The sequence below is a fragment of the Leuresthes tenuis genome, unplaced genomic scaffold (genome assembly GCF_036924035.1).
Source record: "Leuresthes tenuis unplaced genomic scaffold, fLeuTen1.0.hap1 SCAF_7, whole genome shotgun sequence".
NCBI classification, from domain to species: Eukaryota; Metazoa; Chordata; class Actinopteri; order Atheriniformes; family Atherinopsidae; genus Leuresthes; species Leuresthes tenuis.
In genome coordinates, this window is record NW_027325361.1 from 15,565,209 (window position 1) to 15,591,794 (window position 26,586).

A 26,586-nucleotide genomic window follows, 5' to 3' on the forward strand; every position below is an offset into this window, starting at 1 on the left:
CTAAGCCAATGTGATGACGCTTGCTCTTGCTATAACTGAACACACACAGAGGCTGTGATGTTGCAACAGAATCCTAATGGAAAAGAAAAGTCTCGTTTATCACATGACGTGCACGCACATGCGGCGCTGTGTCCGCTTTTTAGACACTTTAGAGCTTTATTCTCTCCTCCAACGTGCAGTAATGACAGGGAGGCGGAGGGCTGGCTCAAAAGTCCCCGTGCACCCCCACGCATGCAGCCATGTCGTACTGTAATGAAGGCAGAATAACAAGGAGTCTGGAGTAAGTCGGTCTCAACAGAACTCTGATCACAACATCATCAATTTCTGCCAACAACCTTAAAAACGGCACCCAGGAGAATCCCACTTGTTTTGACGAAAAAGCAGTTTACATCAAATATTTAACTGGTTCGGTTTTCTCCCTTTGCTGCAATTTGTTTTCTAGTTAGCAGGACGCAAAAACCATTCCTGACTTTTGTCCTTTGAAATTGTGGATATGCAAGGCAGAAAACACCTTGTGAACCGTGCTTTAAAGTCACAATGTGCAGCAATAACAGAGGTCTGTGTGGGAAATGATGCCATTTTAATTTCGATTGCCATCCACTCACACTTTCCTTACATGGATTGTTATTACCTCAGTAAGAGTCGTTCAAATCCATCAGAACGCACTTCTGCATGGGAGAGCGGCCGCATCGCCGCCACGAGAGGCAGGCAGAGAAAGAACCACGTTCAGAGGGCGATGATAGGAGAGGAATGTGGCGTAAATGGTGTTTAAAGAACTGTTTTGGGAGAGGTTTGAGTGTCCTCATCTGAGAAATGGAAGATCCCCCTTTTCGCATAATGCGACAGCAGGCAAATAGCACACGACGCAACCGTGTTAGAGAATCGCAAACATTAACAGGCAAAGCCATCTTGGGATAAGTGAAGGCAGAAAACAACAACAACAACTACTGGTGTGCCTTTCCCAGATGGAAATTACTGATAAATAACAACCGTCTTCAGAGTGATGCTTGTTTTCCTATGAATAGGATAAGTAGTCATTTGTAGCTAGATAGTGGGTGGATGTTGCCATTTCCAACTCGGTCGCTAGATGACACCAACTGTTACACTACACAGGAACACTTTTAAGAAAAGTTCTTCCCTGCAGACAGACAGGGGGGGGGGGGACTCACAGTAACAGGCAGTCCATGAGAAAGAGGTATTACAAGACCTTACCACTCAAACAGGAAGCTCAACAGGTGAGCAAATGTGATAAGAGCAGCTAAAAAGACTGTTTTAAAAGGTCCTGGAAACCCTGACGTGGTTTTCCTGACGACCTGAAGCTTAGTCGGAGCAGTGAAAGGTAAGTACTTTCCTGCTCCAGTATTCAGAACTCAAGGACCTTTCAGCAAGGGCCTCCAACGTCCTCAGCTGCTCCCTGGGTGTTGCACCTGGAGTTGTGGGTGTGTGTTCCTTGCCTCCGGTGTGGGTACTTAATTGCTCATTGCACCTTGAGTGCGTTTCACAACTCAGAGATGGGTTCAACGCAGAGGTCGAATTCCTGTGCGTGTAAAAGAGCGCGCTCAGGCTTAGGGAGATGCAGGATTCCTCTTCTCCTCCTTCTTCTATCGGCTAATGGTGCTAAAATCCTCGTCGAACTTAAGCGTGTTATTCACCGAACATGTAAATGATCGGGAAAGGCAACGGGTGGACAGACATTAGCGTTAAGAAAATTTAAGAACGGCGCCTACGTAACTCGGATACGACCGAAACACACAAACGCAATCGATGATCCACTCACTTGTGTCAAAAAAGAGGAACCTCAGTGAATCTCTGTGCTAAACAACCCATTAACATCTATTCATTTGTCTGTGTTGTTCTCCTTCGTGTTGGGGTGAAAGTCAGACTGAACCAGCATCTCCCGTGATAACTGTTTTGTCCCATAAATGTTTTAGTCACATGAATATTTCATCCGTCCTACTGGAAAATATGTTACCCTCATTGCACAAGCCCCATGTATGCCTTTTGAAAGCATGTAAACAGGAGTGGTTTCAAAACACATACTTGGCCTCAAAACAAATACACGTCATTCTCGTTTAGCAACAGCTCCTGAGACTAAATCGGTACGTCAATATTTTCTTCTCCCCTCCTTTACAAGGAAAAATGCTAAATAAGGTCATGCCCTTGCTTGTTGTACATGCAGGCAAAACTGTGAGCTGAGAGGGACCAGGTGCTTCTGGAGCGCTTTCACATTTCAGGCCCTAGGCTTACACCAACTAAAACTGAACTGGTAATAAGATAAGAGGTTCAGTAAGTTTGGGGACAAACAGCTGTTCCATGAATAGGTTCCTTCGATCTTTTACCTGCGTGTCATATTCCTTTAATCACCTTAAACACTGAGGTAATTCTGTTCCTGACGGGGCGAAACCCGCCTGTAGGCAGATTCACCAAATCTCGCAATATCAAAAAGCTTCGCTGATTACTTATTAATTCGCCTGAAATGACCTCCAATGAACCACTCAACCAGACTAAAAAAAGCAGGCACCAGACAGACTTGAAAGCCAAAACACGCTCACAAGTGAATGATTCTTTCGACAGGAAAATAAGTGGCTATAGAAATAGATCCGTTTCCAAAACTAATCAACGCTCCCGGGTAAGCCGAGCCGCTAAACGCTGATGAGGCTTCTTGTGCTCATCAGCAACAAAAATGATCAGCATACTTAAAAGCATGCAGCGCTTCAAACACTGCTGCTGATGCCTCTTTGTTCTCTAGCGTCAGCTGGGGAAGAATCTGTCTTGACGCAGCTTCGTAGTTATTAAAAACCAAAAAAAAAAAAAAAAGTGTCGCAGGCCATGAAAACACCGAGGACTCGCGTGCAGAAACTCAGATTAGCGGACTTATTAGCATATAAAAAGTTATTCCCTCCTGCCTACGTGAAAACTCCCGTGTTTGAGATGCGACGTAATACCTCACATGTCAGCATTACATGTTCACTCATCTGGTGCGTGCTGCTTATTCTTCGGCTTAAATGTGAATAGTTGGAGCCATTATTACTTAACAAGCTGTGAGCTGAGCTCGCATTCAAGTTTATATCGAGTCCACAGCCGGCCAATGTCTCGGAATAAACCCTCCCGACACAGCATTTGCACCTTATCGCTGCAAAGAAGACTTATTATTATTATTCGGTCATCGCTTGCATCTGCTCAGTGATGAGCTGGTATAGGGTGTGCTTTCATATAGTGAGCATCAGACAAAAACCTACACTGGATTTAAAAATGGCTGTCGGACATGGACCGTCCAATGGATGCAAGAAGAAAACCTCCAGGATAAAAGAAGCGTTTTAAAATGGAATGAATGACCACCTTGAGTGTTACCGTCTTTAACAATTTAAGGTGACTGCTGAAGATTTCCAAAAAAAGGCGAAGAGAAGGGTTTTTGCCATGTCCGACGTGTTCTCGGAACCCTGCTACTCCCTTGTGTCCCAACACCATCTTTTGTGTAAAAACGGAACAGTGTTCAGTGACCACAACGCGTTTGTTTTCCTATTGTTGATGGTGGCATTTAAAGTGCGTGTGTGTTTTTATGTGCCAACACAACATACGTAGTGGAATTTAAAGTGGTGTATCCAGAAGGACATTCTTGAATACAGGCCCCGTTGTGAATGACGTATTCATAGCAGCTGGCCTCCCGGTCCTGGTTCAGTTGTTTGGTCTTCTTACACTGGTTGTGAAGGTCCTGGATTAGAAACAAGGACAACGCACGGACGATGTGAGTTCACCACAGCCATTTTTTTTGCGATTCGAGTATGATTTGAGCCAAGAACGTTGCTCGTTACCAACCTGGCAGAAGGAGAAGCTAACGCAGCGCCAGCCTCTGAAGACAAAGTATCCAGGAGGACATTTCTCCACACAGGTGTTCCCATGCTGGAGGTTCCTGCAGGCCACACAGCTGCTGGCGTTGGCTGCCTCAGAACAGCCACCCAGGCACTGGTCGTGGCAGCACTGGCCCTGGCCGCTACATGCTCCGTGCTTACATTTATCCTTACACACTGGGGGGGAAAGCAAAAGAGAAAGAAGTGGTTAATAATAGGTCCCACGGGTAGAGTCGTCATCATTTTTGACTGTCAACCCACTAGTGTCACCATAAATATCACTACGTTAACCACTCCAGACTTATATGACATTTAGGAAAACAGAAACATGGGACAAACACACAAATATACAGCAGAGGCTGAACAGAATAGAGATAGAGACCAGTCTAGATAGAGCTACTTTATCTAGCATGTAACAGCTCACAAAATTTCATTTTAATTTGAATCTAATTTGACCGCGACAAGAAAAGCGTGAAGAAATGTGTCCAAATATCTGAACGTGGCTTCACAAACAATACAGAGGAGCTCTCTCAGCTCAGCCTACAGGCTTCTTGTTGCTCTTATAACAGAGACGTGCAAGCAGAACTTTACTCATTACCCAACATGTGCATTCATCCACACTTACACAAGCGAATGTATCCACAGTCAAGTTCATTAGCCAACTTTATAATGAAAAAAATAAATGAATAATAGCTCATACACAAATATGCGTTTCAAATATTTCATCCTAAGTGATAAAGATGGTAAAGAATATTTAGGAGTGCATCAAACTGTTGAATAGCTGAAAAGTGGGGGCACTGTTTGGCAGCCTTTGCAGGATGCCACCTCTGTGAGGACATCACATGATCTCTCCCTGCCAAGGATACAGTTAGGACCCCCCCCCCCCCCCCCCTCTCTCTCTTTCTGAATTGGAAGGCTGCCCATTATGCTGCCTGAGTAAAAGTGGCGAGGACAGACAGGGTTGTGGCAGGCAGGGGGGAGACAAACAGTGGGATAATGAGGTTGAAGCTGAGAAATAATGAGAGGGACAGGGGGTTACAACTGCAGTGAGGGAAAGTGACTAATGTGAGAGCAAAAAAAAAAAAGATTATGGAAAAAAAACAAAACAAAACAAAAAAAAAATGTCCGCTCTCTGGTGTAGTTCAAGTAGGGGTTGCTTCACTACATTTTCTTTACTATGAGCCGTAAACCTACCACAGCTCACAGCCGTCTCTGACCCGCAGGGGAGGGGAAAAAAAAAGAAAAAAGAAAGAAAAAAGAAAAAGCACAGCTCTCGCCCAGCCCTCCCCCTCTCGTCTGTCTGCTCTGTGTGTACGTGCTGCGAGCTCGGCATCACGTAGCAGAGCGGGGAGGGCTCCCTGATCCAGCTCCTGTCAAGGATCCATGCCAGAGTGCAACTCTAGCCCCAGATCCACCCTCAGCTTCAGCCAATGTGTTTGCTGGCTGGGGGAGGCAGCCATTCAGTGGCCTCTTCCATGTTGGGGAGGAGAGACGCCCAGGTTTAACCCTGGCCATGCTGGGGCAGACAGGGGGCAGACGCGGCTAAGAAGCCACAACGCCAGCGAAGATGAATCTACTGCTGCTGCTCGGGAGGAATTACAATGAGCTTAATAAAGTAGCAAAGACAAAAACAGACATGGGTGGAGATGGTAAATCAACCTGACATCACATTCGTACAATGCCAGATCACAAAAAGCATAACAAATCTGCAAGTTTAGTTTCAATTTCAGAGGGTTTTTTTTTTTTTTAAGCTACTATTCAGATGGTAGATATCCACCCTGCTTCTGTGCCTCAGCAGGCAGCAGCACAGCAGGATAACACCATCACTGCAGCAGGATTATTCCCTATTCTTCTCACGCTAGCATCAGGCTACACAAGCTAACTGTTATGCCAAACACGCTCCAGTCCGCTCACTCATTCATTCATCCCCTCCTCCTCCTCCTTCACTACTGTCCTCTCTATCCCTCCTCTCCACCACAGCCAGCCTCACCCAGCCCTGCACCACTATCTATCCCTCTATCTGCCTGCCTGCCTTCCTTTCTAGGCCACTCAGCCCCTCCCACTTTCATTCATACAGCACCTTGTTTTGTTTTCATGCAGCCTGGATTTTTTTTTTTGAAGGGGGGGGGGGGGGGGGGGGCCAATCACATGGATTGAGGGCTAATTTTACTCACACTTCAACAACAAGAGGAGGGGGGAGTCAGCAGCATCCTGGAGAGGTTATCTCTCATTTAGCTAAACACACACACACACACACACACATGGATGTGTCATTCAATAATTTGATTGCCCCCCCCCTTCCCTCCCACATGTACACACACACACACACACCTAGTTCCAGTAAAAGGCTTTAAATGCAAAGCCTGATCAAAGGTGTGTTGTGTTTACCTTTCATTTGGCCACAGCAGTAAAGAGTCCTGGCTGCTAAGTCCCCAGGGAAAGAACATGGGAGAAGCCGCGCAGCCAATAGCGTGCAGCCACACACGGCAACACTTCCTGCTCTTAACACATAAAACCTCCCCTTTAATTGTCAGTTTTGTCGAGAGGCAAAAGTGCTGGGAACAATAACAAACACGTTTTTACCCCAGAGCCATTTACTCAGGAGAACAAATGCACGTACGCGCTCGTTCTCCCTCTTCCACACATACACACAGCTGCTGGATTCACGTTTACTATATTTGGCCACAGTGGGAGTCCTAAGCTTCAAAAGCTTTGCTATAAATGTTCCGAGTGATCTGATGTAAGACATTTGCCCTGAGACAGTCGAGGAGAGACGGCAGGAGGGGGGGGGGTAAACAGAAACACACCGATTGCCGGGAGGAGCGACGCCGTCATTAGAAAACATCAATATACACACAAGCATGCATACGCTCAGATACAACACATATGCTAAGGAGAGAGGATGTTTTATACTATACTGTGCATAAGATAAACAGCTGGGAAGCAAGGAAAGACAAAGAGGCCCAGAGAAACAGAGAAAATGCAATGGGGAGGAAGAAAAGGAGTAATGGTAACGTTCATTTTCAAGTAAAAATGATTAATAGCGAGAACAAAAAAAAAGAGCATTCCTGTACGCATGATGCTAAGAGAATTCAAGGTATCGGGACTAGACTGCTGTGTAGCTTTAAGAAAACCATCCATTAATGAGGCTACTTTTCAAAAGCCTCCGTTTTGCTCAGGAGCATTAAGTTTGGACTCAAAGCAACGAAATAAGGTCATGTCGTCTGAGTCCAGACGCACCGGGGGAAGAAGAACAGCAGACGACATGCTGCAGCACAGGTGCCAACCGTACGAGCCTGTGGGGGCCGAGTTATGATCCAAGGTTCCTTCCTTCTATGTGCCCAAAGAAATTAGGTGACTATACTGAATGACCAGCTTTATTTCTTTTTTTAAATCAATAGATGTTTTACTCCCTGATGGCTCAGGCACATCCTAAGATAACAATGTCAGGACTCATCGGGCTCAACTTGTAAAAGAGTGGCTCAAGGACCGTGAGACATGATTTCCACACATGGACTGGCCCTCCATAAAGTCCAGACCTCAGCTCTAACGAGAAGCTCCGAGATGCGCTGCAGCCCGACTCTCACGTCATCAATAAATCAGCCCTTCGCGGAAATGTATGGCGCAACATTAGATTAGCTTATCAAAACAACGCCACGGTGTAAGCAAAGCTAAGACGCGGTCCAGCACAATATTACAGAGTGAGACTTTTCTTGGCCAGGCAGTGCACATTCCTGTAGATCTGTCACCAAGACAGTAACAACAAAGATCCTCTCTGGTGTTCCTTTACAGCGCGCGGATGACTCACAATGAGGCCTGAATCCAAATCAGTAAATGTTTGGACAAGACATTTATGCGTGCCTGCAACCGGCTTCATGCAGAGACTCATCTCTGGACAATGCTCTCATCACTCAGTAATGAACCTGGGTGCTTTACCGTGCCACAGCTTTCAATCCTAACGCGCGTCGCCAAGTGAAGGCGACCTCACGACGATGGATATAAGCGGAGATCGTCAAGAAATGCAGATTTTTACGCACATTCAGAGACGTGTTGCTGTCACAAAAACCTGGAGTTTTGAAAGGAGAGGACAGAGCAACCTGACAAGAGGGTTTTTATCTTTTAAAGCCTGTGTGTGTGTGTGTGTGTGTGTCCCGTTGGCTTAATGACTTAGACTATATTGGGTTACTGACAGTTGGAAGTGGTTCAAACACAGAGCACACAGTTCATGCAGCGGCCTCCATATTCATTCATATAAAGTGAGCATAGCTCTGTTAGCCACTCTCATACATTTGCCTTTAAAAGCAGTTTAGTTTAGTTTAGTTTCCTTTAGTATGAAAACAAAAACAACTGGAGGACAAAGACCTTCATTCAGAATAACTGCTGGGATTTCTCTTTGATATTTTCTTTGCATTCCTACGTCACCATTTACATTACAATTCACGGAGATATAACAGAGGGCACTCCCCCCCCCCCCAACGTCATGTAAATGATCACAGCCCTTCCACATATCTGCACACCTGCCTCGACATGTCTGGTTGCTCTCTTACATAAACAGCATTCTGACTTATCAGTCCGTATTTTGAAAGTCATTAAAAGCTTCATGGCGTTGTTAACTTTACTCTGAATTTTTTTTTAAAAAAGCTGCAGCGGAGAGCAAGAGCTGTACAATCGGCCTGCAGTGTCCTCATCTGTCCGTGGCTGAACGAGCACACGCGCTCTTCATCGGCGCCGCTGTGCTCGCCGTCATACAGTCGCACGCTCATCCGAACTGCGTTGAGGTACGATCGCATTCTTCCGATTCTGCGCATGCCAGAGACCAAAAAGCTCGATCCAAGCAATTCCAGGTGTCTCGCTTTGCTCTAGGAAGTCGTTAATAAAGGAGAAAAGACATTTTTCCCCCCACATAGTCGAGCCAAATTTACCGCGTTTATTGTTATATGATCCAAAACGGCAACAATTGGGTGTCGAGCAACCTTCTCAGGTCTCCAGGTACCTCTATTTCTTCATGTAGGGGTATCTTTTGTTCCATAGCAATGAATACTAAATAAGTCGCAGAGGATAACCTGATGCACAGACATGAAGATGAACAAAATGAAAGACTGAATCTGGCTTAATGAGCATGGTTTTGCTCAGTGCTTTGCCTCTCTGTTCATTGATTTCCCTGTCTGTGCCTTTCTGTGTGGTGGCCAGCCCTGCTGGCCCATCCTGTTACCATGGAGATGGGGTCCAGACATAGACTGTCTGCAGTAATTAGCTGTAGGCTCCCAACAGGCATTTTCTTAGAGTCCCTAGTCATCATTTGTGTCTTGTGTTTCATCATACGGGAAAAACTCGCTTTCTTCTCTCTGTCCCTTTAAGATTAGTGCCCTTCCCTCCTCTTTGACTTGTTCTCCATCGACTCCTTTCCTTCCCCCTTTCAACCCTCCCCTGCCGCCTTGCCTTCTCCCTGTGTCCCATTCCTGTAGTTCCTAACCTGAGGTGACAAACCTGCTCCTTTAGAAAGCCGCAGCCACTAGATCTCATGACAGATGCTCGAGGATGGAGCTCCAATTAATACATCCCCACTGATGGCTCTCAACGCCACTCCCTTGTTCTTTTCTCCCACATTTCCTAGTTTTCTGTCCTCCGTCTCTGCTCACTTATCACCATCCCTCAGTAGTAACCTCCCTTCTCCGTAACATCCCTCCCATTTACTGCCACATTTGTGGCCTCATCCTTCATTCCGACCAATCCTTCTTCGCCCCGCTCGTCTTTGTCAGTCTTTAATTTTGTCACACTGCCATCAGCCCCGGCGTTACTGCTGCTCGCTGCACTTTTTCCTGACATCTAGACGGAAGCATCAAACACGTGCACAAACAAGCCGGGAGCACACGCGCATTTATGCAGACGCTGCTGCAGTCTGCGCAGATTTACTTCCTCTTTCTCACACACACACACACACACAACAGCACAGAGGGAGGACAAAACAGTCATAGATGGAACTCAAATCAACACACAATCTCTTCCAACCTTCATACGCATGCGCGCACACACACACACACACACACACACACGCGTACATACACTTGCTGACTGGGCAGCATGGCGACAGTAAGAAGGTGATGGAGAGAGGCAGCGGGTGAACATCCATCCAGAGAGTGAGACACCTGCATCACAGTCCTCATGATTTTCCTTCGCATCACAAAGACAAAGAATCACACACACACACGTACACACACACACCACTCAAAAGCTCAGCAGAACCGCTGCCGTCAGGTCCAGCGGTCACTATGATTTATTGAGCCTGAGAGACACGTGCATCAAACAATGTGGACTGGTTTGGGACACAATCAGCGTCACCCAATCGCGTGTCTCCTATCTGGACTGATGGAAATCGCTCGTTTCTACGGCTGCTGGATCATTACTAACAATCTTCTCCTACAACCACCTCTCGTGAACCTCGCTGTCAATCACCACGCAGAGTGGACCCCGTGGACACGGTGCCAGCCTACCTCGCACTTAGAGAAGAAAAAACGTCTGGCTTCTTCTTTTTTTTTTTTTTTTTTTTTTTTTTTTTTTTTACAGCCAGCCCACGCCCACGGATTCCATCCCATCGCATGGAGAAATTAGATGCCTGAACAAAAGAATGCATGCATTTTCTATGGCCACAGCTTTCCAAAAAAACACACACAACGCTTCGTGTGTGTCATGCGTTCGCAGCAGCCACAGAGAGAACAACAAAATTAAAAGGAAAGGAGAGAACTGGGATTGCTTTCTCTGTCTGTATTTGACATGAGAAAATGTCGATGAAAGGACTCATTGTCACAGGTTCTGTCTCAATTTCCTTTTTTTTCTGTGTGTCGTTCTCTTCTACCTCTGGTTCTATCCCCTTTTTTTCTTCTTCTTTTTTTCTTTAAAGGCTGTCTTGTATTTCAGGGCCACCGAGTTCAGTCGGTCCTTACGACCGGGGCGAGGACTCTGTGTGGTCGAAGATGCCACAAGCAGTGGCAGACTGGTGGATAAGTTTGTACTTTCTTTGATAGAGCCGGCAAAAGACCGGCAGCGAGTTTTTATAGAATAAGAGCTTGTACAAGTCAGCAGATTAGTTGGGAAACAAATGGACTGGAAAATAACCAAATCATTTATTCGACTGTTGAAATAAATTGCGAGGGGGAAAAAATGCAATAAATGGCCGGTTGTTGCATTCACAACACACAAAAAAAATAGAGATAAAGTGAAAATCGCTCATCATTATAGCAGTTCAAACGTTGTGCTTTAAGCTGATATTGTAAGATTAAAGTCCAACTGGAAATTGAATCAAACTACTGACGTCGATGCACATCTACAAGATCAGTTTTAGCAACAAGGGAACAATTGCCCTTCGAGCACAGAAACACACCGAAGCCGCAACTTCTCATTAGAAACTCCAATACTTGTTTTAACACGAGTGACGACCTGTTCCAATTAAAATGTAGAACCAACGGAAGGCGCTGGAAAAAGGTCTGTTCCACTTGGTCTACCGACCTCTCTGCGACCCAATTGTTTCCATAAACCGATGGAGAACGCTAACGAGCAAAAGCTGGCAACGAGCGGAGAAGCAGGGTGGGGATGAAGTTTTGGTTCTACGGAGCAGATAAAGAAATGAACAACAATAAGGCTCTTTGGTGACTGTCATAAAAAAAAACGGCAACAACAACAAATCTGGAGACCAACCTGACCAAACGGTCAGTTGAAAAATGAAGTCATCTTTTACAGTTTTGCATTCATTTCAGCAGATGTGCATCATTTCAAATTAGTTCGAACTTCATCTTCAGATCATCAAGACTTTGACGAGATTGTGCCAAAAATGCTGTTTGTTCCGAGAAAGAAGTTTTTACGTCTGAAACTGATGGAGCAGAAGAGTTTATCGTCAACATTTTATCATATAAAAGAAATGTTCTTCTTAAACTTGACTCGGTTTACAGCTTTTGTGCCTTAACTGGGATGACTGCTGGCTTCGAGACCAAATCTTACACTGGACACGGGGTTCGGTTGCAGGGCACATGTTGCAGTAGCAGAACAAGCAAACGTGATGACCGCCGCGCGTACAAGACAAACACCGGCGGAAAAAAAGCAGGACAAACAAGGAAACTGACCCACACAAACACAGGAGCGGACACGGGTAGGATAAACGTAACCCCCCCCCCATCCTCAACACAAGCTAACAGAAAACACACAAACATCCCACGCTCCTGTGCTTCTGCAGGCTGACCAGCTGCACTGAGCAGTAGGCACAGTGTGGGGGCCGGGGCGGGACGGCTGCAGTGCAGATGCTGGCTGTCCTATTTCATATTCACAGCACTGCACTGAGCAAAGCTACAACACACACACACACACACACACACACAAACACTGCTATGCTCACGCACATGACCACAGAGCAGAGCACGAGGAGGGTGTGGACAAAGACCATAAAGCCTTCAAATATCTGAAGACTCGGATGCTTTAACCTGTGTGGGGGGGCAAAAAAAAAAAGACAGGTGCCAAAGAAGGTGAATTGAATGAAGTCTCAGAGATCTACTTTAACGCCTCCACATTTATTTTTGCTCCAGCCACTTACGTGAGAACACAAGGCGGAAAAAAAAAATTTGAAATCCTTGCTGTTCATTGACAAACGCGCCGGTCTCTTCCTGCCCTTCGTGTCCAACAAGGTCTCAGGAAGGCTTATTATTCTGCGAGGAAGGAGGGAAACTCTCCATCACGACCAAAAGAAACCGCCCTGTCACGAGGAGTCTCACACTCACACATTTCCTGATGTTATAACAGGCCAAAAATACAGTGTGTGGGCCACAAGCCGCAGACGCGGGAATGTCTAATATCCTTCCTTTTTCTAAGACAGGCTGCCCCTTGACCCCTGACCCCAAGGCTGGAGAGCAACAGTACATTCACCAGCTGTCCAACTTGCTCCAAACCCAACTGGATTTATAAACTTTTTTTTTCGGTGACAAAGATTCACTTTCACTCAAATGTGACAAAACAAATGACCTCGGCTAATAATGCGAGAGTAAAAACTACGCGCGCTCACAGTGTCCTTGCGAGTTGGGAAAACCCCTCAGACTAAAGAAATAAGTTGCGTTATTTTCTGATTAACAAGCCGAGGGGGATCTCAAAGGCCACTGGGACCTAAACGCACAGGCAAGTTGCTCTGAATAATGGAAGCAATGGAAGAGAGAACCATCATCCCCTTCAAACTCACATCAAGTCGACAAAGCCTGACAAACTCAGTTTGACCTCGCTGTGAGCATCTTCCCATCTGCGGAGCAAGCAGCCAGAGAAAAGTGCCGAAACGACCGGCCGGGGGTGTCCTGGGCCGGTGTGCACAGACTGATTACGGGGGGGGGGGGGGTAAGTAAAACAGCTTACATTCAGATTCAGGCTGAAATGCAAGATGGGAAATTGTGGAAATCTTTTGCTTCTGTTTGCTCATATTTTTGTCATTCCAAGTCCAACACGATGTGTTGAGTGACACCGGAGGGGGGGAAAAAAAAAAAGGACCGAAAAGAAAAGGGCTCATTTTAGAGAGTCTGCAAAAATAACAACATGGACATGTTGTAGAGCTGAAGAGGTCAAAAGCGAACTGTGAGGCTGTGGCAGCAGACGGACACGTATGTCTCCAAACTGACACCATTTTAAATCACATTCTAATCCAACCGCATTGGACAGCCACCGACATGATTCAATCAATCATCCCAGCAGCTTGCCTTAACAACGGGAGTCATTTTCTGACGACAAGCCGCACACTCAGGTACCCAAAGATCCTTGACAGAGCATTGAACTGAATGAGCAGTGGGAGTCCACAAATCCTGATAAACAATGCAAGCACAGAAACAGCCCTCCTCTGCCTTGAACGAGCTGAAAGGATATACATGCATACTGCAAAGTTTACATTGCTCTCTGTAATACCCAGGGCTGATATGTCAGCTAGTTATGATGGCTCTGTGGCTGCTTGTGAATCCACCCCTCAAACAAGCCCCTGTTGTAATGCTAATGCAGCGTGTGCCGCTCTAAAACCTCGCCTAATTAAAATCTTAGCTCCAGTAACTGCCAGACTAAAGAGATTTGCCATAAGCGCACAATATTAACTGCCGAGCACAGAATTGGGGAAAATTACGCCCGAGCGCATTAGCATGCGGATGACGAGCATCGTGTATGGTATGAGAGGAGGTAAACTTTCGGAAAATGCAACAAACTGCAGAAACGCAGGATCCAGGTCTCATGCCACCGTGCAGCAGCACCTCCAGTGATGTGGAGAGACCATAGACAGACAGCGCTCTGGTCATACACTGTGTCCCGACACGTCTGCAGTGAGAAAGGGACGGGGGGGCGAGAGGCCGATGCAGCATGTGAAAACAGAGTGTGACATGCAACCGAACGCAGAGATACGCATGCACCAGAGGAGTGAATGCTGCATGGAATGAAGGGGCCAGGCAGAAGGGCGACGCTGGAGGGGAGGAAAGGAGCGAAGGCGCTGGGAGGGAGAGCCAGAGCAAAGCTTTGGCGCGAGGGGCGATGCACAAAGGACAGAACGAGAGCAGACGGTGCAGGCACATGGCCGTCACGAGGGAAACAATTAGCGAAATATCACAGCCAACATTTAAGAGTCCAGAGTTAAGACCGCTCCGAGTCTGTCCTCCGCTCCCTTCGCTCAATCCATTTTCAGACAAACACTGCTCCACCAAACCCGTTTTCCTCTGCTTGTACAAGGATTCAAGAGCTCTAAGACAAGATTATTTCTTCATTTACCAAAGGATGGTGCATATCTCAGTTACAATTCACACTTTTTAGATTTTTCTTCTGCCACTGAAAAAATTACTACATTAATTAAATATATTCTATCAATCACATTAGATACAATTCCTTGTATATTTGTTTTCTAAGAGATTCACAATTGAACCACGTCAGTGAATCTGTGCTCTGACCTCCAGAACCTTGAAACAGAACACACATTTCAACCACATTTTGCTGCTTGCACCGCTGCTGATTCCGTCGTAGTTTAACATGAACAGATTGATACCAGACGGGAGAAAAGGGTTTAAATCAGGACAATGGCACATCTAGGAGGTTCCTCTCAACACAAGTGTCATCTTTAGCTTCCCACTTCTGTCTCCCACTGCATGTTTCTGTCAGCGAAGCTGCAAAGTGTGAGAGACTGTGAGTAAAAGAGGAGGAGCTGCTTTTTCCCTGTAAGGGCCGAAAGAGAGAAGGGAGGGAGTCTCTGCACGTGCACAGTCCTTTGCTTCATTTTCTCTTCGAGTTCCACCAGAAATACAAAGATGGAAACTTTCCTGGCCGATTCACATATCCAGATCTGTAATCTTTAATACAAAAATCAACCGAAAATAAACTATTAATCTTGCAACAAAAATTATTATAAAAATATAAAATAATAAATAAATAATTATTATAAATAAAAAAAAAAAAATCACACCACCTTCTCTCACCGTCAATCAGGAAAATATTCTAAGAAAAAAAAAAAAAGGTCCCAGATGCTCGGCAGCACATAAAGAGAACAGCTTGTTCAGATGAAAATTCGGTTGTAGCTTTTTGTCTGCTTTACTACGGTTGGAAAAAGAAGCTTTAATAGCGTTTCGCTTCTGAGTTATTGATCTGATCTGGCCCATCTGGATGCGAGTGCTCGTGTCCACCAACCCAGCAAGGTCTTAAACCTTTGTGTCTTCTGAGCTCATGGTGAAGAATAACATGTCATTGCCCGGCTGTGATGTTGCTGCGTGACTCGTGTTGAAACCCGAACCGGATGTTGCGTCCCGTCAAGCTGAGAACTGGCGGATCCCGATCACCAGCCAATGGGTCAGCGCACCTCCTGTTAATGTATAAGAGGCTAAAGCAACCACTCAGCACTGCAGTGAGGGAACCTACATGGTGGCACGTCTGACTGCATCTGAGAACATAAAGGCTACAGCCCTGTCACTTTGATTATACTCCGGCCGTCTTAATAGATCGACTTGATAGGTCACCCACCCACCGGTCTCTGGCGGCAGGCGCCACAGCGGATGAGACGCGGTTTTATTCCGACAACATTCACACAGCTGCAGAATCGGCATGATGTGGACACTCAAAGCAGAAAAGTAGAGAAGATCCGGGTCGTAAGCCAGATTCAGCTAAATGACCGGTTCAGGCACATGGCGTCCCATTAGGGGCCTGAGTGAAAAGCAAACCGAGGCTGGGGGGGGATTTGCACAGCAGGTGACGACTGGAGAATGGTCAAACCACAAAAGAATATCCGTTTGTACCATGCAGCCATATGTGTGTGTGCACATCCATAATACATGTACACCGCAGTATAGGACAAAAGAATAAGGAATAAAGCACATACATTAAAAAGGAGATGAGGGTGTCAGGGGACTAAAGAGGCCCTGCTTATCCTTGGGGGTGCAGGTGTTGTCAGCAGAGGCCCCTCGAACAGGCAGCCTGAGTGAGTGGGTGGCACACAAAGAGACAAGCCTTTCACTGGCATACATCAGCTCGAGGTAAACAGGGAAAAAGCTACAGACAGACCCAACCTGTGCGTTATTTTCAGGAAATAAAAATGCTCCAAACACTCAAAGGTGCATTTTAAATATCCCTCATTTCTTCCTCTGCAACCCCCACAGTGAACGCACGCACGTCCTCTTCTGAGGGAAAGACGAGCCGCCTAATTGAAAATCATTAAATCATATACAAAAAACACCACAGGACAGTCTTTAGTTGGTGACCAATTAAAGAAAGAAAAAATGATATCTAACTGAAGCTCATCGCCTGCTTTGGTCTCAGCTCCATTTCCATTATGAGGAGCAATAAAACTGAAATGAGAAGTGTGCACCTGACTCATTTTCTCTGTTAAATTACACTCCGTGCCTTTAGAGGGACTCAGCTAAGATGTTAAATGGTTCAGGATGAGCACGAAGGGACGACCGAAATTTGTCAGAATATGATGTCAACCTCTTAAATCACTCACCTAACTGAAGCTTAGGACTGAGCTAGAAATGATCATTCAGCCCCCACTGGGAGCTGCCGAGCCAGCACTGTAAATGACACCTTAGTTGGATGATTTAATGAAGTGTGTGCAACGTCTTTCCCATTGAAGTCATTGATCTGAGGCAAACAGAGCACATTTACACATCTGGCAAACAATGAAAGATATAGCGAGCATTTCATCTCTAGACGCTGCCAAAACAAATATAACAGAAAAACAGCCAGCCTGCGGCTCTGCTGGCTACTCCGTGGCTGTTATTCGAAGAAATGCTGCTGCTGAGCAGATCTGCTTGTGGGACAGAGGAAAAACATTCCCACGTGATAAGCAAGGATCCCTCACATGGTTACGCAATACAACGATGTAGAGTCCAACAATTGGCCACCATTGTTGAACTAGCAAAACACTAAAATCCTTGACAGGTAACGCAATTAATGTTGATAATCTCGTTAAAATACGCTCGGGTCCCAGCATCCATTCCACATGGCACAACTCTCACAGCAATGGTGACTCCAGTCATATTGCAAGGCACGTCGTGAGGAATACAACCGAAGGCAGCCAAGGCGTCAACCCAGCCTCCACAGGTTGCAGTATGACCACCAGCAGGAGGGGCTGGCACAACCGACAGGACTGAAGACGTCCACGGACAGCGTCCTGGAGCCAGAGACAGGTCAGAGGCAACACGATGGGGACCTACTCAATATCAGGAAGTGTCTCAGATGTGCTTTGGCGTGAGCTTATGAGAAGAACCGATAAAGGAGGCCCGTGTAGGTACCTCTATTGCGCCTATTTGCAAAAAGCAGCTGCTGAGCAAAACGAGGCGTTTCTCTCTGTTTCTCTCTCGCATCAAACCCATGTTTCTACGGCCAGCTTTTAAACGTGACACTTGTTACAACAACACCGCCATATAACAGATGCGACTTTGCCTCAGAACATTGGATAGGTAAAGGTAAACAGCCTTGTGTGTGTGTGTGTCTTGGTAATGAGATTGTAAAAAGTAGAATGAGGACCAAATTGAATCAGCGCAGAAGGGAAAGTCTGGACGGTCAAGGGAAGAGCAGTTTACAGGAGGCAGTAAACAGGCACCGGTGATTGATGCCATCAACACACGCGGTTGCTGAGGGACCCGTTGACAGGGGTGGAGGGAAAATATCGCAAGTCCCAAAAGAGGGATTAAAAAGTAAGTAAAACTTAAGTTTAGTTTAAACAAATCACTTATAATCTAAAGCCGCATAAAGTCCAGTCCCTGAAAAAAGGACCAACACAGAGGATGTCACAACCCTAGACACGGCTATTCTTCTGCAGTCCGGGGAAATGCTACTGGCCAATTTATCTCTGCCAGTGGTACACATGAGACAGAAGGGACCAGCACCAAGCATCTATCTCAATCTCCACATACTGTGCGGAGATATGGAGCGTCGGACAGTCCCTTCTACAGACCCAAGTCCAGTCAGGGCGAACCGAGTTTGTCACCCAAGCTGTTCTCTGCGCCCATCAGTCCTGTGCTGCCATCCAATCCTGAGAGGGGTCACAAACACGGAGGCGCACAGCAGAGCACTGACTTTGGAGAGTCTTTAAGGACAGGCCGAGGCGCTCAGAGGAACACTGCTGCGCGTTAAAGCAGTGATTCAAACAGCCACACTCGATACCGACCTTTCATTCACACATCAATCCACGGATTCAAGAACCTTTGAGAAACTCAGTTTTTCTGGTGTGGGCCCATCCAAAGATGCGGCCCCCCGTCTATCCTTCGGAAATATAAGAAAGTTTCTTTGAATCAAAAGCGCTTCCAGCAAGAGCTGAACTTCACCTACTAACAAAGTCCAGTTTGTTATTGGTCTCCCTCCTCCACCCCCCCACCATCTGAGGAATAAACAAGTTAAACATAATCCAAATCTGGCCACACTCCCTGTTCACAAAACGCAGATATTTCCCTCGGTTGACAAACTTCCATCTACCCACAAACCCTTGACACCGATTAGTTCAGAGGAACTGCCCAGAGGGCGACCCCTCTTCTTCTGGGCTCTGCCTCCATCGGTCGAGGCAGGCTGCAGAAAGAGCGATGGTGGGTGATAAATGGAACTTAAAGCAGCATTCCTCCCAGAGGCTTAGATTTGATGTGGGTGACGAGCAAAGTTGCTATCAGATGTGTCAGAAAGATGCAGTTTTTCTGTTGGTTTTTAAAAAAAACCTGTTTGACTTTCACACTTATTCACCAGTTCCAACACAGCCTACAATCACTGTGTTCAAAAAGCAGATCTTACAACTTGAGAAGAATTCTCTGGGGATTGTTTTTGTTTGTTTTTGTTTTGTTTTTTTTATTCTGGAGGCAACCTCATTGAGAGGAAACAGCAGCTCCAAAATGGTTGTGGTTTTGTGTAGTAGGTTAGTTGGCTGGCAGCCTGCGGATGGATGGGAATTGTTGTTGTGCGGCTGCTAATGTCCGCTGCTCCTCCCTCATGATTGATATGAATTACACTGGATCACATGCTCGCTGTGCTTCCAGTTTATCTCATTAACCTAAATTCAGAGATGGGCAGGTCAGATGTCGGTACGTTACACACAAGCAACCTAAAAGAGGAAAACTGACAGCATGTGATGGCAAAATACCTCATGAAAAGAGAAAACCTCATTCCAGTCTGTCAAGATATGGATAACACAAGGAGAAGTCAGATGATATACGGGAGTACGCCGTGCACGCAGCAACACAGGTGCACTGCAGTTCATCCAAGTTACCAGCAAAACAAAGCAGGGGGAGTCAGAAATGTCAAGCGTGTGGAACGAACAGCAGAGAGCTGTGTGTCGGGCCGACAGGCTGCAGGCGGAGATACAGAGCAGGACCTTTTTTAGTTGCAACAATGCCATCACAAGGCCCAGAGCAGCAGACGCTGGAGCGAGGAGGTAACAACCGAGGCACGCCAAATATTTACAGGGCCGGACGTCATTCTGCCTGGTGATACACACGCTAACGCGTGGCGTAAGAGAATAGCTCACTAGCTCACACTCTATATTAAGGACAAGCTGAGGGCCCCACTCAATGTCATCTTCAGTATGTATTTGAGGGGGACGTTTAGATTTGAGGGCAGCTTTTCCCTCAAACTGGCAACGCCTGCAGCGTACAAATACATAACAACAAAACTATTCTGTTTCATCGCACCGTTTCATTACGTCGCCGCATAACTAATCACAATCAGCTTCACTCTGTTTTACGATGAAAGGCTTAAAAGGGCTTCGTCAACAGCGTGTTGTGCAACTGTCAACACAGACACTTCGGTTTTAATCCTCAATGCTACAGGATCCGTGTGAACGCCGTTTCATGTGTACTCTGGCGCTTACTTTCTTACTCTTAACCTGCATGTTAAAACTCTGCCAGCTTAAGCGCAGTTGTATATTAATCCGTTTCCATAGGAGAGACTTTTCAGCACCCTGCGGAGCCGTTACTGGAGGCAGTGCAGATGCAGACCAGTTTAACTCACCAGGATGCTCATGTCCTTCTACATGCATTATGGATGTATGCAAGCCCGTGGAAAAAGAAACCATACTTGGCTTGGCTTGCTACTAACACTGAGCGGTTGACAACAGCATGGCCCTTTGCTGCAGCTCTGAGAAATTCGTGAGGAAAACGTTTTTTTCCACGACTGCAACCAGAAACTATCATAACCTCGTCTTCAGGTGAACAGCGCTTACTTTGAGTTGACAAACCCCTTCGACCACCACTAAACACTGTGTGGTCCAAAGCAACGAGAGGATAATCTAATAAGATTCTTCTCACATGTCGGTGCAAAGAACAGAGAGGCAGAGGCACTGGTCTGCGGGAGCAGGAGCAGCACGGCCAGGAAAATGAACGTCAATATCAAGACTGCACATCTGTACCGGAGGTACAACACTTCTGAGACTGTTTTTTGGCACTGAGCAGATCAGCCACAAAGGAACCGCCGCTGATCAGAATCAATACAGTCACCTTGTCCACCTGACAAGCAGAATAAAGCCACATGAGAAGAAGGGAAGCGACAGAAGACCTGTAAACAGAAGAATCTGAGCACCAGCTCTGCGCCGACATTGTGTTCAATAGCAAATATGAATACTGTGTGAAGCTAATCTAACCGCTGAGTTAATACAGTTATTTTATTACTTTAAAAATGATCGTTGGCATTTTTGAATGATGCAAATTGAGTCGCGGCGATTAAAAGATGCAACCACATAAAACGTCAGCAGCATTACATTTCGAGTAAAGATTCATTCATTCATCATCCCGACACACTTTGAACAAAAAGCTCAGATTAAATGCAAAAACATGTGTCGCTCCGAACAGAAAACCAAGAGAAAGAAGAAGAAACGGCAACAGCCGCAAACTACAGATGGAAATGGCTACTTGGACACACAAATCTCAAATTTACACTTCTGCCAACGACACATGAACTGTGGACAAACATTTTGTGACCAATCACACGAGGAGTAACTCAGACGTGCACCAATCACAGGCGCAAACACTGCCAAAGCGGCCATCTTTAGTAACAGGAGCCAGGGCTGACAAGTTTGGTCTATCATTTTGAGGCCCAAAAATTCCTGCATGTCTGCATACCACAGCGTGCAAAGGGGAAGGAAGAAGGGGGGAGAGACCAAAGTCAAGGAACGGAGAGGGAAAAAGGGAGGATCAATCACATGAGGAGGAGCATTAAGAGAAAGGGAGAGGAACAGAAAGGGATTGTTTTGTTTGGGTTTTTTTTGTTTCGTTTTTTTTTTTTTCCCCAGCAGCGTCTGACGCGTTTTCCAGGCTTTTCCACACATGACCAGACATTCCAACCACGTCGGTAAAATTATTAACTGCTTTCATTCCTCTTGAGGGCAGCGGGGTCATCAAAGTGCGGCGGGGAGTTGAGGAGAGATGGTAAAGGGCTGGGAAAACACACCGCGAGGGCAACAATTTTCTTCTGCTTCAATAAAGTCTTTGTAGTGTTGATGACTGCGGAGGATCAACAGACGCTTTTACTGCTCTTATAACTGTCACCACTCTCGTATCAACAGAGGATGCATTTAGGCAACGAGAGGGGGATTATAAGAGCATTTTTATATGGCTTGCAAATGTATATTGCCACTCAAGCTATCAGGGAGCTAAGCAGTAGCTAAGTGACGATAGGTTTTACAGGATCGCATTTACTGGTGGCGTTATCAAAGCCGACGAGTGGACCGGCAGAATAAAACAGTTCAGCAGCACGCCAAGCTGCAGGAGAAAAAAAGCAACTTCAGGGTCAAACGCCTCACTTCAGGGGAGTCTAGATTTAAATGAAATTGAAAGCTTTTTCTTCACCGACAGCCTCTTCTCTTTTAACCTCGTGTATTCCGTACATTGAACTTCTTTACGAGCCTTTTTTTTTTTTTTTAACTCTATCAACAAACACCGGGTTGGCACCAAGACTTATCTGGCCATCCACATTTCATGCTCACTCATACGTGAACATTACATGTCACCCATTTTTTTTTTCTTTTTCTGTTTCCGTGTAAACATTTCTTATCAGATTTCTGCCTCCTACCGTTTCCCCCACTCCAAGTTCCAGCTTAATGCAACAAGTCTCAACAGAAATGCCATAAGAAACAAGGCGCAGGTCGGAGGAAAGTACCGGTTTTGCGAAATGAAACTATGCTCATCTGTGTACTGGTGCCTACAGCCATTTAGCACATCGGTACAGCATTCAGACGGCTCTTGCCGCTTAGAAAAAGCCGAATTTGATCATTTCTTTACACTTTTAAGATGTCAGCTTTCGTTGAGAGCTCCAACAAAAGTTGAATCAGGGAAAATAAATACAGAATTGGCCAGAGAAAGAGAAACGGTGTCACATAGAACGTAAACTTACAGCTCACACACTTGTCTTTGTTCTAAACTGGCTCTTACGAGCCTCTCCGGGGTGCATGCATTTGTCCGTGTCCTACTCTGTACTAAGTTTGGGACCCTCTTCCTCTACCCCCATCCTGCACTCGCTCACCCCCTGACCTGTGTGTTTAAACCCAGGGTCACATTCTCCCAGTAACCCTCACACTCTTTAGCGGGAGCTTTGTTGGTGGTTACCGTCGACCACCTTCAAAGCTCCCTCTTACTGAAAATGGTGCCGATTTCCCAGCCACTCAGCATGCTCTCAATGGGGCTCGACTCCCCAGAGGATACGCGAGTATTCCCCCCCCCCCCAAAGGAGAGACTTGTTAAATGGTCATTTCTTGAAAGCCAAGGACATGACATTCAGCAAAGTGAATGGTCTGGGCAGCACTACGTGGAAATAGTTGGGTTTGGAAGCGACTTCCAGGATGGGGAAGTCATAGGAGGATACGCGAGTTCCGTTCAGGAAAAAGCTTAGAAACACAAAAAATTAATTTCAGAATTGACTTTCAAGGATTTGTTTTTTGGCTCTCGAGATTTAAGGAACAACTGTTCCTTCCCAGGACCAGGAAAGGGTCTTGAGAAGGCGTAAGGTGAGTAGAAACTCCACAACCCGCAGAGCTGCCCTGAAGCAGCGCGGTGCAGAGAGTCGATGGCGTTTCCCTTAGATGTTGTGCTTGTAATCTGATATAAGAGCAGCGAAAGTGGGTTTCACACGACACGCTGCATATAATACATCCCTGTGTGTAATAACTCCCGCCATCACACCCGATTTACAAACCGACATGCGTGGACTGACATGACTGTGAATCTAAGAGGCTCCACGGTATGACAGACACTACGCACACGGGGACGCTTTGTGTTCTCTTTCCGTTACAGTAGTTCCTTTCTTTGATGAGCAGGTCACCCCCCACCTTCGTTCAAGGCATTCTCTCTGCAATGAGGAACAAAGTAGAGAACTGTACCCGCTCCATAAGGCGAGCAGATCTGAGCTGAGGAAAAGCTGGCAGTGGCTTAAGAATCTCTGGTGGGAAGATTTCAGCAGGCTATCTGAAATGGCATATCAAGTGTTATTTCCATTACATCAAACGAGGTTATTAATAGTGATTCCGCTTTAAGATGAAATCACTGGTCTGTTAGCCTGTTAGCACACCTAGCCACACCTCTTGTGGAAATAAGTGCATGTACATGCATACATAACAAGTGTCCCGGTTTGTTATGTGCACGTATACGCAGGTAATCAAATAAATTAATCAAACGTGAACAGCTGAAATGCTGAGGAATCAGGGCCCACCTACCCAAAACACACCAAGGCCCCTGTGTTCAGATTTTTCAGCTTACAGAAATCTTTCAAAATCTTAGATTTGCGCAGAAACATAGAGGCGTCTGTGCTGAAAGTCGTGAGTTTTCACAGAGAAGCCCCTGAATTTAAATGCTGCGTGAAAAAGCAACCAAGTCAGCACCAGATATTAGTTTGAATTTGTATGCCGTTTTTTTTTTTTCTTTAAATCTGTGAGTCTGTTTGAGTTTTATATCTTTTGAAGGCAGTTATTCTTACTCTCTTGGACTCCTTCAAAGAGCGGTTTGAGGGTTAAGGCCTGATATTAAGGTGGCATTTAGGTTTAGGCTATGCTCAGTAGAAAGAGATGAAGTTGGACATTCGGCTGTGTTCTGAAGGCTCGGCGTGTCCTCGCAAATAAACAGAAATGTGGAGTGTGGTGTTGATGTCGGAACTAGAAGCAGGATGTCACCTGATCTGCCCAAACACCTGAAAACAATCTCCTTCCCTAAACCCCAGGGAGGGTCCTGTTATTTTCCTCCCTCCTACAAAAACAATTTCAAGCAATCCTTTCTCCGCACCTCTCGGCTCGACTGCCCGTAGTCTCATTTCTGACACATTGCTTCGCAGCTTGGTGGTTTACATTAGCTGGCGAGCAAAACTATTAATGAAATAAACATTTGCAGCGGTGTCAGAGCTTAGCATCTCTGTTAAACACGTGTGTGCATCCATCCAGCCGTCGAGCTCTTTCTCTTTTCAGCCCCACGTATAAAGAAACCCACCAACAAAACTCTCCTCCGTGTCGTGCAGCTCAGCAGTAGGAAGTACTTTGGACAAAGGCAGGAAGTAATGAGGAAGTCCTGTCAGACAACTTGGGCTGTAAACACCTGCCTGCCAACACGCTTTCCTCCACAGAGCAGCGTACATCAAACACACGTGTACACAGGGAATTCAAACTGTCAGCCTCATTAGGAAGAAACACCCCACTCTGTCTCAACACCTGCTTGTCCTAACTTAATAGATTGGAAAAGAAACAGGCTAAAGATATCGGGAATTACTCTTTCCTTCTTGACACAGAGCTGCAACATTAGCCGTGCATTTCATTCCAGCATGCTGGGACCTCCCAAGGTCCGGCTGTTGCCACACCAGAGGAAACGTTTCTTTCTCCGATCAGCTCCTCCAGTTAAGAGAAGCGGGCAGCTTGGTCAGCGTGCTTCACTCAGTTTTGTGCGTACAACTGCGTAGTATAATTGTTGTGCAGACGGGTAGGTTGCACTTTAGTATAAGCATGCATGCGTTCTAAATGCCTGTGTGTGTGTGTGTGTGTGTGTGTGTGTGTGTGTACACACACTGAGCAGGATGTGGGAGTGCCAGCCCATTGATGGGCTGGAGGAGTGAGGAGAGATAGTTTTCCAGATCCCCCGGGGTGCTCAGCTAGTACCGCCTGCCTGCTACGCTCTGCACGAATGGAGCGGGCTGAAGGAAGCGCACGCACGCTCACACGTGCACGCTCACACATGCACGCTCACACATGCACGCACAGAACTGATGCCAGCTTATCAAAGTTAATTTGGATTTGTTAACAAGGATGCAAGCTGCCGGGAAGGAAAACACAAGAGCGTGATTACTACCTCTCCCCCTCCATATGCCTGGTTCTACCCTTCCTTCTACCCCCCCCCTCTCTCTTTTAGGTTTTTTTTGTGTCTCTTTTGCCTCACTCCTTGTCCTTTTCAAGCTCTTCAAACGGAAATAAATGAGTGCGATTGCATGCTGATGTAAGGCAAGGCACCACTGAAAAGCTTTAACTATCGCAATCGGACAGCATCAAAGAGGAGCTCGCCCGTGTCTGCAGCAATAAACGGGAGAAAGATGAGAACAAGCGTGCGCAGTTCTTTGTTCTGTTCGTGCGAGGGTCTCGCTATCAGGATCACATCAGAGCAATTCACTTTACTCGAGAACAGGAATGGAAGAGGAAATTGGAAACGATTTAAAAAAAAAAAAAAAAAAACGATCATTTAAGTGGTTCCTGTTTTAATTCAAAGGAGGCTGCTGCTGCTGCCGGTTGGGAGGGGAAGCAGTTTTAAATGGCAAGAGTAGAGAAGCAGCAAAACGTGACAGTCTGATGGTATCAGAGCAACCAACTAACAGTTTTGTCATGCGGAACAAGCTATAAACCAACCCTAAGAGTGGCAGGTGAACTGTAAATCTAGCTCCCACTTTTGGGAGGCCGAGTAAATTCCGATGTAGGATGGTGTTTCTCTGCAGTGCGTCAAAGTGGACCAAAGGCTCCACGCTGCGAGCGTTTGCGCGCGTTTTCCGCCGGTTTCGAGACAAAGTGAGACACGACTAAAAACGGGAACTGTAGATATTTCCTGTATATGTGGGTGTGCATTCTTCTCGTCTTCATTTCTAAAACTGCTGACCACAGGGAAGCAGCAAATCAGTGCGCACGGCGGTGGGTGAATGGCATGTGGTGGCATACGACACAAACAACAACCCACCCCCCCCCCCCCACCCCTGAATGGAGGCTTTCAGAGCAGGGACTCCATAAATGAGCGAAAGGTTGTCGCTTCACAGATCAAATTTAATGAAGCATTTGAAT

The 26,586-nt window shown here is 46.1% G+C and overlaps 1 protein-coding gene across 1 annotated transcript in view; it reads right to left on the bottom strand.

Moving 5' to 3' along the window:
- insrb (insulin receptor b) overlaps positions 1 to 26,586 on the bottom strand; it is a 72,887-nt gene that overhangs the window by 20,148 nt on the left and 26,153 nt on the right. The window contains exons 3-4 of the mRNA XM_072389495.1: positions 3,817 to 4,025; positions 3,579 to 3,712 (exon numbers count right to left, since the gene is read on the bottom strand). Of these exons, the coding sequence (XP_072245596.1) occupies positions 3,579 to 3,712; positions 3,817 to 4,025 (343 nt within the window). The remainder of the gene's footprint in view (positions 1 to 3,578; positions 3,713 to 3,816; positions 4,026 to 26,586) is intronic.